General features: G+C 42.5%; 2 protein-coding genes across 4 annotated transcripts; one reads left to right on the top strand and one right to left on the bottom strand.

Moving 5' to 3' along the window:
• Window positions 1-57: 57 nt before the first annotated feature.
• Window positions 58-7,602, bottom strand: hnrnpm (heterogeneous nuclear ribonucleoprotein M). Of its 3 annotated transcripts, XM_084011239.1 has the most exons (15): window positions 7,339-7,602; window positions 6,267-6,448; window positions 4,640-4,692; window positions 3,644-3,745; window positions 3,279-3,533; window positions 3,017-3,170; window positions 2,860-2,909; window positions 2,716-2,776; window positions 2,413-2,550; window positions 1,892-1,999; window positions 1,666-1,734; window positions 1,471-1,572; window positions 765-1,351; window positions 617-668; window positions 58-522 (listed from the first exon to the last, which is right to left on the bottom strand). In XM_084011239.1, the coding sequence occupies exons 1-15, from the start codon at window positions 7,443-7,445 to the stop codon at window positions 359-361; spliced, it is 2,184 nt and encodes a 727-aa protein (XP_083867365.1). In that variant the 5' UTR covers window positions 7,446-7,602; the 3' UTR covers window positions 58-358. The 3 variants fall into 3 exon arrangements, with proteins under 3 accessions (XP_083867365.1, XP_083867363.1, XP_083867364.1); XM_084011237.1 differs by lacking the exon at window positions 7,339-7,602 and having other exon boundaries at window positions 3,644-3,737; window positions 3,912-6,443; XM_084011238.1 differs by lacking the exons at window positions 1,471-1,572; window positions 7,339-7,602 and having other exon boundaries at window positions 3,644-3,737; window positions 3,912-6,443.
• A 1,118-nt stretch (window positions 7,603-8,720) lies between these two features.
• On the top strand, window positions 8,721-14,003 carry dmap1 (DNA methyltransferase 1 associated protein 1). Its single transcript, XM_084011246.1, has 10 exons — window positions 8,721-9,124; window positions 9,318-9,409; window positions 9,697-9,892; window positions 10,044-10,202; window positions 10,328-10,495; window positions 10,640-10,825; window positions 11,132-11,203; window positions 11,834-11,906; window positions 12,436-12,788; window positions 13,221-14,003. The coding sequence occupies exons 1-10, from the start codon at window positions 9,029-9,031 to the stop codon at window positions 13,278-13,280; spliced, it is 1,455 nt and encodes a 484-aa protein (XP_083867372.1). The 5' UTR covers window positions 8,721-9,028; the 3' UTR covers window positions 13,281-14,003.
• Window positions 14,004-14,379: the final 376 nt, after the last annotated feature.

The raw sequence follows: 14,379 nt of genomic DNA, 5'->3' as shown, positions 1-14,379 counted from the left end.
TTGATCATCAACTATTGGCAAGTCCACACACAATGCAAGAACACAAAACAATCCAAAGCATTTTCAAATACTGAGGTTTATTTATCAAAACACCTTATAGAGCAAAAGGCAATGAGAGGTGGAGCGTGACAAAAGAAAATTAAAATTTGGTCTCTAAAAAAAGTAAAATTGAAGCAAAAGAAAACTAAAACAGTTTCACTGTGACATTATTACTAACTAAAATAACATTTTCACTATTACAAATATTTAAACAAACCAAGTGAATATAATATGGATATCCTATGGGGGAATTCAGAGGACACAGAACTTGGACATTTAGGAGCCAAATGAAATGTCAGATGTAGGACAGACAAATCGCTTATGCATTTCTATCAATCCTAACATCAATTTCTCTTCCATTCAGCCGGTAGCCATTCATGGTCCTGCAGACGCGCTCCGCAGTTTCAGGGGTGTCGAAGCGAACCACGCCACAGCCCTTGGACTTGCCGTTCTCCATCTTGATATCAGCATACTGAACCATGCCTACAGAGGGAGGAACACCAATGTTAGAAATCATCTTAATGTTAAATAGCAAAACATTTGATATTCTTCATTTACAAACCATGACTGCTCTTACCGCATGTGTTGAAGGTATCCTTCAGCATCTTCCAGTTGAAGTCAAATGGCAGCTGAAAAACAACCCATTCCAAAATGATTTTCATATTCAAGAAAATACTGATCAAATTAGTTAAAGCTGAAAAAACAGCCTACAGATTAAAACTTACATTTCTGACAAAGATCTGGCATCCCTTCCTGACATTGCTTCCCCCAGCTCCAGGGCCTCCAGCTCCTCCGAAGGAGTTCCCACTGAATCCACGATCCATGTCACCAGAGCGATCGAACTGACCACCGACGCCTCCAGACCCCATCCGATCCATGCCAGAGCTCATGCGGTCGAGGCCACCGGAGGGGAAGCGGTCAAGTCCTCCAGTGGAGCCGATGCGGTCAAAGGTGCTGGCCATTCTGTCGATCCCGGTGTTGCCCATGCGATCCATACCCATTGGGGAGCCAAAGTCGATGCCAGAACCACCCATGCGATCCAAACCAGACGGGCCCAAGCGGTCAAACCCAGCTGGGCCGAGGCGGTCCATGCTGGAGCTCATACGGTCCAGACCAGGTCCAAGCCTGTCCATACTGGGCCCCAGCCGGTCCATCCCCGAACCCATCCGGTCGAACCCAGAGCCGATTCTGTCCAGGTCAGACCCGCGTTCCATCCTGTCCATGCCCATCCGGTCCATCCCTGCCATGCGGTCCATGCTGGTTCCAAGGCGGTCCATTCCAGAGCTCATGCGGTCCATACCCAGGGAGTTTCCTATGAAAGTGATTAAACAAAACCAAACAACGGTTAGATCGACTGTCTAAACTGAGGTGAGCATCATATCTGATGAGGCTTATCGGAGTACTTTCAAACAAAATCCTGTAAATACTAACCCATTCCTCTTTCAAAGGAGTCACCAAAATTATTGCGAGACATTCCCATTTCATTTCGCCCAAACTCCCTGTCAAAAGCACCACCAATCCCACGGTCCATCTCTGACAATGCAAGAGATGAAACCATTAGAAAACTTCCCGCAAAACGTGAAAGTGTTCCACGCCTGCTTCGGAGTGATCAACACGTCTCCTTACCGTTCATTCTGCCCATCCCTGAAGAACCAAAACGCTCCATGTTGTTCATTCCTCCAAAGTTGTCCATTCCTTGAACAGAAGAAAAGAACGCGTTAATGCCCGAGGACACAACCAGAGACAGATGGACAGGCTGGGTATGGACATCTTTTTGAGACATTGTAGACAAAGTAAAGTGTTGCCTATGCTAAAGTAAAGGCTCGGCCACTTAAAAATATTGAGATCATACCTCCTCCTCCGCCGCCACCGCCGCCGCCATTACCACCACCACCTCCTCCTCCTCCGCCTCCTCCTCCCATACGACCTCCCATGTTGCCAAAGCCCATTCCATCCATTCCTACAAATAAGAGGGGTGATAAGTATTTTGCAATTTGTATCTTAGCACGCATCTCCGTTGCATACTAGCTACGGGTTAACTTGGCAATTGGGCATGCTGGAAACTTGTTCTTGTGAAATCCATACTGTACCAATATACTGTTGCACTGTCTTGCCACCAATGAACTTATTGTAAGTCACTTTGGATAAAAGCGTCTATTAAATGCCCTTAATGTAAATGTAATAAGCCACTGATTTGGCAATATTTTTCAGGGTTTCTACAAGTGTTTTCTGAGTAAAAATCAGACAGGCCCTTTCAAGGTACCTACACTAAAATGTCCCTACTCTCAAAGCTTTCATGACCCATTAAAATAGTTTCTATCATCACTATTGTGACAATGTTTACAGAAGAAGAAAAACACTGGTGCTAGTTACCTCCAGGGCCCATGTTGCCCATTCCTCCTCCTCCTCCTCCACCACCACCACCTCCTCCTCCACCTCCTCTGTTGAGTTGGGTAGCATCAATGGGCTGGCCACCAGGTCCCAGGCCCAAACCAATACCACTCAGGCCACCTGTGTAGAGAAAAGTAATCATGTATCAAGACATCTAAAAATTCTGTGTGTAGAAATAAACTGGATTAAAATGAGCATATCCACAGTATTAATACATTTTGGCCTCAAAACTGCAGTGGAAGCACCATTGTGGCACATCCCAGTGAAGAAAGCATCTATACTTACGGGGAAGAGCAGAAGCAGCTCTGTCAGGTGGTCCAAAATCTTTGGGGAGGGATTTCTCATCCTAGCAAAGGCAAACAAATGCATTCAGAAAATGCACTCCGATCATAATGTGATGCGGTGTACGGTCCGGCTTAGGTTACGTACCAGTTTGACGTGCATGACTCTGTTGAACAACAGCTGACCATTAAACATAGCTGTAAAATCATTAAGGAAATGAACCAGAGACATTTGAAACAATGTGATTAAACAGTCTATGCATACACAAAAGGGAACCCAAACCAACATTTTTCAAAAAGGATACAGACAGCTTGGACTGCTTCAATGGGCATATCAAATGTCACTGTGCCCATGCCTCTGCTTTTCCCATCTTTGTCCTCGAGGATGTCAGCCCTCACCACCATGCCGGCCATGGTGAATACCTCTTTAAGCTTCTTCCAGCCCACTTTGTAGTCAAGCTGTAGGCACAAAAGGACAATTAATAATAATAATAATAATAATAAATGAATCCCATTTGTCAGTCAAGTCATTTCAAACCATGATGAGGACAACTCTGGAAGACTCACATTAGCCACAAAGACAGTGCTGCCAATCCTGCCAGCCTGGAGACCATGGATAATCTCGTTGGGGATGTTTGGGTTGTTCATCAGGCTCGGAGGAATGTTGACCATGGAGCCGTTTGGTCCAGGTCCCATTCGTTCCATGTTCATACGACCCATGTCCCCCATTCCTCCCATTCCACCCATCCCACCATGGCCTCCCGGGTGTCCTCCACCTTGAGTCTTGTTGATTTCTCTCTGAGCAATCACACCATCTGGGTCCTGACAAAAAAAAAAAGCATGGGGTGTGGGGGGGAGAAGACAAATCAGCAACCGACATTTTGAGCTCTTTGCTGCCCTTTGTTTTTCTGGTTATGCTTGCTGTGGCCTACCTCCTTCACTTTTAAGGGTCTTCCATTGAGGTTGTGCTTGTTGACTTTCTCCACTGCTTTCTTCATAAGCTCCTCAGTCCTAAACTCAACAACACTGACAGAAAGATACAGTATGTCAAGAAACTGGTAGTTTGAACAACTACAGTCTCCAAAAAGCATTTACACAACGTGGTGCATGGGTTTCCATTTGGTTAACGTAATCATATTTCTGTTTTGTCAGTCTGCGACGCACAAAATTGAAAATGGTAAAATGATAAAGACTACTTACGCACAACCCTTTGTTGATTGAAGACAGAACAGGCCGCATCAAAAAGGAGTAAAGAATAATTTAAATTAGTAAAAGCAATGGTTAAAATAGATATTTTAATTGACAAAAAATGTATGCAAAAAGAGAATTTCATGCACGGACAGTTGATCATCAACAAAAGCCTAAAGACTTGGCCACAATTCTGTATTTCCAAATAAAGTTACAATTTGAAGCTCTTTACCCAGTCACTAACACAATGCAGGTGAGTCTGATGACTGTTAAAATAATATTTTTCCCCCCCAACATCCAAAGGGCAGAAAATCCACAGTGAGGTAGGATTCCCCAGTACTAAGATGTTGGAGGTAACGTTCCAGTAAAGCAGTTGTACGGAATGAGTTATATTTAACAACCATCTAACAGCCGTGTAACAACCTCTTGCAGACGAGACCCCTTTAGTTCGTGAGGAGCAAATCCAGCAACCAAAGGGACTCAGATACTGCAATCCCACAGGATTGGCTACAAAGAAAGCTGAAGTCCTTTTATAAGATCATCAACCCTCAGGATGACCTCAAGTCAGTGCCACAAACGACACCAAGTAAAAACACGCCTCCAGCATGTCACCATCTCACACACTCCACCAGGTTTCTGAAGCTGCACAATTCCCAACAATGAAAATAAAGACACCAAAGCTGACAAACACAAGTTTGTCTAGGGTTATTCATGGTTTATTTGTATGTATTTGCACTTACCCTGGATTTGCCTTCTGCGTCCATTAAGTGTTCCACGTACGTTACCTCACCCACTACAAATCAGATTCCAGAGACGACACACACCAAGGGGAGAGAAGCCGAGAGAACAATGGGGGTTTAGAGCAGACACACAAGTAGGGTGGCCGGTGACGGATAGCTCAGACTGCCAGTCCTGCGCCTCTCCCCAGCACCTCAGCAGCAGCACAATATGGTACAGGTCTACAAAAAGCAAGCTAGATTCTTTAAAAACAAATAAGACTTCTTAGCCTGTCCTTGTTGGAATTCTCCCGAAGCACCAAAAGCAATAGACTGAGGACAACAACTGTTGAAATGGCCATCAGCCTGCCTATTTGGATATAATGCCGTGAACACCACCTTCTACCTGAAGATAATTGACCCAATAATCACTTCCACTTCATTGCAAACCTGTGCATACTTTGTCAAAATGTTGCCATTTTAAACATCAGGTCAATGCATCAATACATTTGCCCATCAACTTAAAAAAGGACCCTAAAAGAAAACTAGCCATAATCTTAATGAAGGCAAGCCCTCGGGGAAAATGAACTTCTCCAACGGCAAACGTGCTTCTAAAGTGGACCTTTTCCTTAAAACGCACAATATCAGAATTTTGATTCAGTGTCGAGCACAGCCACGCCGTCGTTCCAGATCACGTGTCTGTTCAGCGAATGGACATCCGTGACCAAACCTCTAGAGACAAGGACAGTGCATAAGAAGTTGCTTTATTTTGTAGACCTGTACCCCAAAGAAAACTCCAACGCATAGCCGTGTTTGGCACAACATGGAGATCTGCTGCGAAAACATTTGCTCGTCAAGGTCACACCTAAAAGAGAAAATGCAATTTAACGCCACAGTCAGTTGTCATGAAACGAATACCAGGCACACCTTCTGAAAAAGGATTGTACCTTGACATGCTTAAAACTTCAAGTAAATGCATATTTAGTGCATTACTTATAATACATCTAACGCTTTTCCAATACTCCATAACTACAAGTACGTTCACATTTCACAATCCATTTTGCACATTTGAGAGAGAACTCTTTGAGAAATCCCTGCTGAAAGTTGCTGCAAAACTAATAAATTCATTTGACAAGTCTCCAAAATGTTGACTTAATAAATCGTGAGAGCTCAGGTTTTATCGGTAATTACATGTTGCAACTTTTCCCTGGGCAAAGTCATTATGTTACAGCAATGTGTTGTATGTTTTTCCAATGGATTTCTTGGGGAAAAGCATCTCAATATGCCACTCAGGATCCCAAGCCATTGGCTTTTCAGAGGTGAACCTCCTTAACACGTGTACAAACCCCACTTCACAAAAACCACAATAGGTTTTAGTAATCTCGATGGAGAATAAATGCTCAGTCCAACATCCAGGTTCACAGCACGTGTGCAAGTCTGCAGCAACTCCGTTGTTGACGAGCCTCTTCCAAAACCTTTGTTCCAGATAACGCACGAGATCTCAAGCAACCTTGTACAACTTATGTTTCTGCAAAAGCTCACAAAAAAAGCCCCTCGTAGCTGCGGTGGTCAAACCAAATGACCCTGGATGTTGCATATTTTTTGTCATGTCCAAAGCTGACTGAGTCAATCCCTGATCCAAACACCTTACCTTTCTCTTTCATCAGGTCTTTGAGAGCTTGCCATTTGACATCGTATGGGATGTTGCTGACAAAAACGCGGTATCGTTTGTTGACGTTTCCATAGGGTTCGTAGCGTCCAGCTCCACCTCTCTTCTGGGGCCTCTCCTTCCTGCTTGAATTGAGATCCTGCTTGGCTTTGCCATTCACTTCTCTACATGGAGGAGATAAATAAACAAGACACTCAATGTCACCATACACTTAAAATAATAAAAACAGACCAAACATATAAACAAAGCATTGCAACAACAAACTAAAGTAAGAAAATGTATATATTAAAAATTTAGACAGGTTGAAGAGGTTGGTTTTGAAAGAGGAGAGGGGTCATCAATAGTAATCAATAAAATGATCTAAAATTATTAAGCATTAGATTTTGAGAGGTAAATTCAAAAGCCAGAAAAGGCAGCCCACTGGGGACACGAGAGATACATACACATCTGCACACATTTGCCGATACGTTATTAACAATTTATTAAAATGAAAGCATTTTAAATATCGAGAAAAATACAGTTAATTCTATTACTAAAAGGTGTATTCCTTACACATAGTTACAATGGTGAGGGGGATAAAATACTACACAATAGTGAGCAACAATTTGCAATCGAGACAATTGCGCTTCAGCCGCATGGCAAGGCCGCTCAACATTAGCAGGCCTCTAGATTTAAAATAATAAATAAAATAAAAAGATTTGAACGTAAGATCAAATTGCTAACGAATATAAAAAATAAGAAATCTATTTTACACTAACACGTAGCTAAGTGGATTACTTACGGGAGTACCTTAACGTTACGTAAAAAGAATGGATTATCCCTCTAAATAGACGGGTCCCAAACACGCCTCCCAATAGCAGGTAAGTAAACGCATTTAACGATAAACTTTCGATCCACCCGATGCCTTATATAATCGCTTCATAAGAATGCATCTAAAAGTAACAATCAGAGATTAGTAGAAGAACTGAAGTGGATCGAAATCATTATAGCTAACGATGTAGCTAGCTCACTAGCTAGCGAGCGCCAACAAAGGATTCGTGATGAATGGACTTACCCCGGTTGCTGTAGCTGCTGCTGCGGCGGCTGCTGCTGCTGCTGCGGCGGGGGTAGTTGGCCTACTTTCTCGGCAACGTTAGGGCTTTCGGCCTGCTCGGTCGACATCTTGTTTCGCAAATGAGTGTCTTGCTAAGTTGAATTAGAAGACAATCTCCGTTGATATTCGCGAGTCGCCTTGTAAACTGACCTTAACGGAACAAATGCCAAACGCCTCTGCGACACCAGCAACTGAAAATGGCGGCGAGAGATCGGGCAGTGACCAGGAACAACGAATGCTGGGGAATTTAAAATCCGGGATAGAATGGTCTACATCCGGCGTATTTTCAAATTAAAAGTTCTAAATGCAGATAAAACATTCAAAATAAAATCCCCCCCTCTGCTCTCTCTTTTGCATGTTTTAAAACGCGGTTCTATGTGTCATACTTTTCTAATATGTGTCTCCGTTGTGATGTTCTGCATGGGCACATTGTTTTGTACAACTTGTAATTAATCGATTTGTTTCAGACAGTTTTATTGTAAAACCTTGAACTGTCAATCACTGAGTCGAAACCATCATATTTATTTTGGGTTAATAACTAAGCAAAAAATAACAACACAAAATCAGTGACTTTTAGGACCCGGAGAGCCAGCTGAGGACTCATACAGACCTGATGGCTCACAAAAGTTAGCAGGTTTTCACCAATGTAGAACCCAGTTAGCCATACATTCTCTGGAGGACGCTAATATGCATGGTTTTATATAACTGATGCCGCCTGCTCGAGCAGAGGCATAATTTTCCCTTATCTGCCATTGCCAGCTGTCAGTTTAAAAAATTCAGACAAAGTTGGATGATTAACCTGGATGATTAACCTGTAAGATAATGTTACTCTAACAAAACAAAACAAAACAAAAATCTCAAGAAAGAGAAGAACAAATACAACATGTTTGACAATGTGAACAAGTGTCTCAGAATTGTTCACATTGATCTCTTTGTCACTTTCTTTAAATTAGATCATAAATGTTTACCATACACTTCCTTGATATCGATAGAAGTACTAGTCATAGCGTAGCATAAATTATACTATTGTGCTTTACTTCATTCTGTTACAAAATATGTTTCCCATTTTCATGATGTAGATTTTAAAAGCATTGTTTTCTTTTTTTAGAGAATCATATCTATATGCTGTTCTAGTTATGTTTCATCATGAAGTGAAGACGATATTGGAAACAACACTTGTAATTTAGCTTTTCACAATTTGTATTAACCCTGCTGATGTATTTCAGGATGGTTTATTTGAAATAAAGAGGACGAAGCTGCAGTGCGCCGCCAGACCTCACGGGGGCGACATTCAATAATAGCGTTGCTCAGTATCGTCATCAACGGGGACGGAAGTAATGTCGGTTTGGTTACTCGCTACACAGCTAGCCGTAACAAAAGCCTGTGCATATTTTTAACAACTGTCGTTATATCTTTCACGTATAGTGGAGGCGTTCGCGGTAATATTAAGGAAATTAAATCTCATAAAAACATTACTTGGCTGTTTGCGGCTCCGTATAAAGTTAACGTAGCTTAAAAATGACAGTTAGCGTTAGCCTTTAGCTAGGAGCGTATTCGTCGGACAGTAACGCTTAGTGAGCCCGTGAATGAATGTGCTGTATTTACGCTTGACAGTTTGTGAGAAGCGTTAAGTAACAACATATATTCAGTCATGGGTACTGGTGCCGATGTCAGGGATATTTTGGAGTTGACCGGAGGAGAAAATGACGGTCCCATCAGCAAGAAAGATCTCATCAATTCAGACAAGGTGAGCGATAATCATAACAACGATACCTACACTGATTCCTTTCCCATGTTATTCCCCCACATTTGAACCAGCATTCAAAGAGATACACAGAATATGAATTCCCTACTGCAAGGAATTGACACCATTGTTATTCTGTCATTTGAGAGTATTACCAGTTTTCTTGAGATGAATGTTTTTTTCCCACCTGACTCAGAAAAAATCCAAGAAGACGACAGAAACGCTGACTTTCAAGAGACCTGAGGGGATGCACCGAGAGGTCTATGCTCTGCTGTATTCAGATAAAAAGTATGGCCACCTTTTTTGTTTGTCTAAAATAAATGTACTCAAATACCCTTACGATTTTGATTCAAATGCTGTGTCATAACTGCTTTACTTATTGTCAAAGCTTTTAAGTTGCACGAGAAAGGGATCAGGATGAAAATGAGAAGCGGGAGCATTGTTCGGTCTTCCATTCAATGACAATAGTCATCTTTATTTTCTAGTGTCAATCAGAAATGAAGACCAATTCAATTTATGCCCATGAGGTCTCTGCCTTGCTTTAACAAAGACTTGTTTTTCCTGTTAATCCCCAGAGATGCGCCCCCTTTGCTGCCTAGTGATACTACTCAGGGCTACAGGACAGTCAAAGCCAAGCTGGGCTGTAAAAAGGTGCGTCCCTGGAAGTGGATGCCCTTCACCAACCCAGCTCGCAGGGATGGGGCTATATTCCACCACTGGAGACGTGTGGCAGAGGAGGGCAAGGATTACCCTTTTGCCCGTTTCAACAAGGTACAGTTTCCTCTCCAGCCTAACCTCTTATTCAATACAAACGCGAATGAGGAGTCATTGCCGCCTCTTCAGATCGATACATTTCTTTAATTTGTTCAGTGATTCATCCAGATTCAATGTATTCTTTAATTTCTCCCGTCTGCTTTTATAGACAGTGCAGGTACCGGTGTACTCTGAGCAGGAGTACCAGATGCATCTCCATGACGATGGCTGGACTAAAGCAGAGACAGACCACCTGTTTGACCTTTGCAAGCGCTTTGACCTTCGCTTCGTAGTTGTCCATGACCGTTACGACCACCAGCAATACAGAGTAAATACTCATTCACTCGTATACACTTCTCATGTTCCCTTTCACTGAAGATATACTGCAGAAATCTCAATGCTTTAATTAAAAGCACACATTTGTAATGACAATTTGCCATTTATGCTTCTTAGAAACGTTCTGTGGAGGACCTGAAAGAACGGTATTATTGTATTTGTGGTAAGCTGACCAAGGTCCGTGCAGCTTCAGGGACAGAGCCCAAGATCTACATCTTTGATGCCGGCCATGAAAGGCGCCGTAAAGAACAACTGGACAAGCTCTTCAATCGCACACCTGAACAAGTTTGTAACTCTTAGTTTGATTTGGATTGTTATGTTATTGAGCAATCTATAAGCAATCATGTCTTTTGTGGAGGGGGGGAAGCTTGCAAGATGTTTGCCAGCCTTTTAAATATTAAGATTGCACTACTCTTGTTTTTCCTGCAGGTGGCAGAAGAGGAATATCTAATACAGGAGCTCAGGAAGATTGAGAGTAGGAAGAAGGAGCGTGAGAGGAAAGCCCAGGACCTGCAGAAACTCTTTAAAGCAGCCGACACAACCACGGAGTTGAGACGAGCCGAAAAGAGAGTTTCCAAGAAGAAGCTCCCGCAAAAAAGAGAAACAGAAAAACCGGTATGATATGCACTATAAACTATCGATAGAGTTGGGGGAAAAAACCCTTAAATAGTTTTAAGTATTGATATGGCACGAGGTCAACCTTATAATTAACAATGCAATGGCACACAGAAATGTAAATGTATGTATGTATTCATCATTTTATATTATTTAGATGGAAATTGAGCTCTATTCAGGGAACTGAGGGGATTGTTTTGTCTCTGTTTATGAAATGATCCCCTAAATTTATCCCTTAATAATAATATTAATGTTTTTCAGAGGGTGTCATATATGCTCGCTTATCTATTCTTTCTCTTTCTTTAGGCTGTTCCAGAAACGGCGGGCATCAAGTTCCCTGACTTCAAATCAGCCGGAGTCACACTGCGCAGTCAGAGGGTGAGTCTAGCTTATTTAAAGGTATTGCAATTACGAAAGGACTACTCTGAAGGACATCTTCAACTTAAAACATAAATGTGGCTCTTAAATAACTAAAAGACCGATCTGAAACAAAGAACAAACCTACAAAAGCCAGAACAAATCTCACAGCTCCGTATAAACATGTATTTCTCTGACCTGTGTTGACATTTATTCATCAATTAAGTTTTGTTTGAACCACTATTAATATCAAAACACTTTTAGTGAAGCTTGACCCTGCAGTTGATGCATGTGGGAAACCAGAATGTCTGACTTATCTCTCATTAGCACCGTGATGATTAATTCTGTTAGTGACTCGCTAATATCTGTAAGACCCAGCAAGGGGACTCTTATTCATCTTGAAGACTGATGAGGAGCTGCCGCTCTCTATGGAAAATGCATTAGCATGGCTAAAGGAGTGAAGTACCCCTCTAGCTAATCAGTCAGACAGAGTTCAGTGGATAAAGACATTTTGATCTGGCTCGCTGAAGTGCATTTCATATGTATTAAAAGCCCAGAGGTGGAGCTGTTTATCCTAATATCCCCGGCACCTTAAATCACACCCTTGTGTGTGTTGTCATGTCTGTCTCTGTGTGTGTGTGTGTGATTCAGATGAAACTGCCAAGCTCAGTAGGCCAGAAGAAGATCAAGGCCATTGAGCAGATTCTGCTGGAGCAAGGTGTGGGTAAGTATTCCAAAAATGTACAAGTTTGACATTTTGAACTCTCCTCTGCAACAGCCTCACAATATAAGCATCCTAAATACAGTATTTGTAGTCTTTTTAGTACCGCAAGTAAAGCAAAAAAAATGTAAAACCATTCAAAGCCTCTGCCTCTTCAGTTATTCTGGCTGATTAGACTTCTGCTCAGGTTGAAGATGGAGCTTTGATGTAAATTCATTAAATCTTAATCCACCAATAAGAATGATAAAGGTGTAATTTGTTCCACCCTAACAGGTTCAACAAAGCTAACCAGAGACTCAGGGAGTTTAGGGCAAAGCTGATCCAATATAGTATTGCGATATTCTGTGTGGCAATATTTTAACGATACACAGACGCCAAGTATCCATCTGAACACTGAATCAAACTGTGCCAAACAATTTGAGACTAATACACGCACCTGTTACATCATCATCTTTTACTCACAATAATAACCTCACAGTTGTAAAGAAGTTTGTGGTGTTTTAATCGAACCTCTGTCTGTCTGTGGATCCAGATCTTAACCCCATGCCCACGGAGGAGATTGTTCAGATGTTCAACGAGCTGCGGAGTGACCTGGTGCTGCTGTATGAGCTGAAGCAGGCCCACAGCAATTGTGAATACGAACAACAGATGCTGCGTCATCGCTATGAGGCCCTAATGAAGGCCGGCAGCGGAGGCGTGTTGGGTGGGACGCTAGGAGCCGGACCAGCCGCCGCTACGCAAGGGGGAGAACTCAGTGCTACCAACAGCACTACAGCGTCCACTCCAGGGGGGGAAGCTCCGTCCTGGCCCAGTGCAGACGACATCAAGGTGGAGGCCAAAGAGCAAATCATTGATGTCGTAGGAGCACCGCTGACACCCAACTCAGTAAGGCGGCACACTTTAGACAAACGTTTTCAGACCATCACCAAACAATGGTTACAAAACCTTCAACCAGTCTTTTTTGTAAAAATGACAAACTCATGACAAACTCAGAATTTACAAACTGTTTTGTTCTAATTCAGTTAGCTTAAAATGTTGAGGAAATCCCAGAAAGATTTATTGTAGACAACTTGACATGCTTTAGGGTTCAAAACAAAAACTTAAGCAAGTCTATTACCATGACCTGGATGAAGGAGAACCTTCATCAACTTAACTTAATGATCACTGCATTATTGAGCACTATTTATAGCAACCATAGCAATTTCAGAAATTGGCTATTGTTTGTAAACTAGTAAAATACCCTCATGAATTGCGGAAAGAGGGGGAAATCCCCGCTAGACCCTGACGTGACTGTTCTCGCCGTGTGTTCCATTGCAGCGCAAACGGAGGGAGTCGGCATCAAGCTCGTCTTCGGTGAAAAAGGTGAAGAAGCCTTGATGAGGACGAGAACACCAGCTGGTACACGGTGGAGGACGAGGGCCCGTGTATGTAACTCTGGTCACAGTGCAAACACCCACAAGTTTTTATGATTGCACACCAGGGACACGGGGGAAGGAGGACAAAAACATGGTTGTTCATTTACGTAGACGCACCACTGACCACACACACACACACACACACACACACACACAACTTTGCACCTACCAACGAGACCTTCTCCAACCCCATCTGGCCTGGCCAGCATCTTTGCGACAAAGGCAAACAACTGAGTGACATTTCATTTCATTACTGCTCGTCTCCCTGCCTCCGCCATTGCTCTGCCTTAGATGAGGCAAGATCAACTGTAAATTGCCAAGCTGAGCTAATCAGAACATGGGGAAGATGGTGGGAATGACTGGGTAATTGAAATGAATTGGAATGAAAGGAGAGACTCTGGGAGTGGGAGGACCTCGAGCCGCGATGCTCATTTGACCCATCTGAGGGTTTTTTTTTTTTTTGCAGCCTAATCATGCCATAGTGTTTACTGGAAATGTGTTTTGTGTTTAGTAGCCCTTGTATCTCCCTCTCAAGCCAGAGTGTGTCTCGTTCTCTGATAGATGGTCCTTCCATCTGCTGCCCATTCTTTATTTTGAGCTAGCGGGGCTCATTTGTGCGGTTGTCCTCAGGTGACCTTGAAGATGCTTTTCGTCAGTGATTCAATAAACCTCGTTGTTTTTTTTTCTTCCTGCTTGTTATGCATGTTTATGCCGTAGCGGCCCCCTTTCACATTTCACATTTCTTTCTCAGATGAGATTTTAACTTGGAGCTAATTAGTGTTGAATACACATTTGCCGGGGAAATTGTAGGATCGTGACATTCCTACCTTACCTGTCATCTAAGTTAAGTGACACCTAATGACTTCATTAATATGATAATTAAGCAGTGATCATTCTTAGGTTGGCACAGCCACTGAAACTTCATTAGGTTCCCTGCCCATAATATTGCTAATTGCATGTCAATTATGTCGTTTAGCCTACTTAGACATTAATTTCTATGCAAATTGTGAATACGTTTGGCCAGAAGGGTGCGGGACTGATTTAGGCATACTGTGTGGATT

The sequence above is a fragment of the Eutrigla gurnardus genome (assembly GCF_963514095.1).
Source record: "Eutrigla gurnardus genome assembly, chromosome: 6".
NCBI lineage: Eukaryota > Metazoa > Chordata > Actinopteri > Perciformes > Triglidae > Eutrigla > Eutrigla gurnardus.
This window is presented reverse-complemented; position numbering and strand designations above follow the sequence as displayed.

What these genes read in the sequence shown, in the direction of transcription:
- hnrnpm (XM_084011239.1), bottom strand. Translation starts at nt 7,445, where the DNA reads ATGTCGACCGAGCAGGCCGAAAGCCCTAACGTTGCCGAGAAAGTAGGC. An exon ending in AGACCTGATGAAAGAGAAAG is followed by an intron (nt 4,693 to 6,266) that starts GTAAGGTGTTTG and finishes TCTGATTTGTAG; the next exon opens with TGGGTGAGGTAACGTACGTG. An exon ending in GGATACCTTCAACACATGCG is followed by an intron (nt 523 to 616) that starts GTAAGAGCAGTC and finishes CTCCCTCTGTAG; the next exon opens with GCATGGTTCAGTATGCTGAT.
- dmap1 (XM_084011246.1), top strand. Translation starts at nt 9,029, where the DNA reads ATGGGTACTGGTGCCGATGTCAGGGATATTTTGGAGTTGACCGGAGGA. An exon ending in ATCTCATCAATTCAGACAAG is followed by an intron (nt 9,125 to 9,317) that starts GTGAGCGATAAT and finishes CACCTGACTCAG; the next exon opens with AAAAAATCCAAGAAGACGAC. An exon ending in TCACACTGCGCAGTCAGAGG is followed by an intron (nt 11,204 to 11,833) that starts GTGAGTCTAGCT and finishes TGTGTGATTCAG; the next exon opens with ATGAAACTGCCAAGCTCAGT.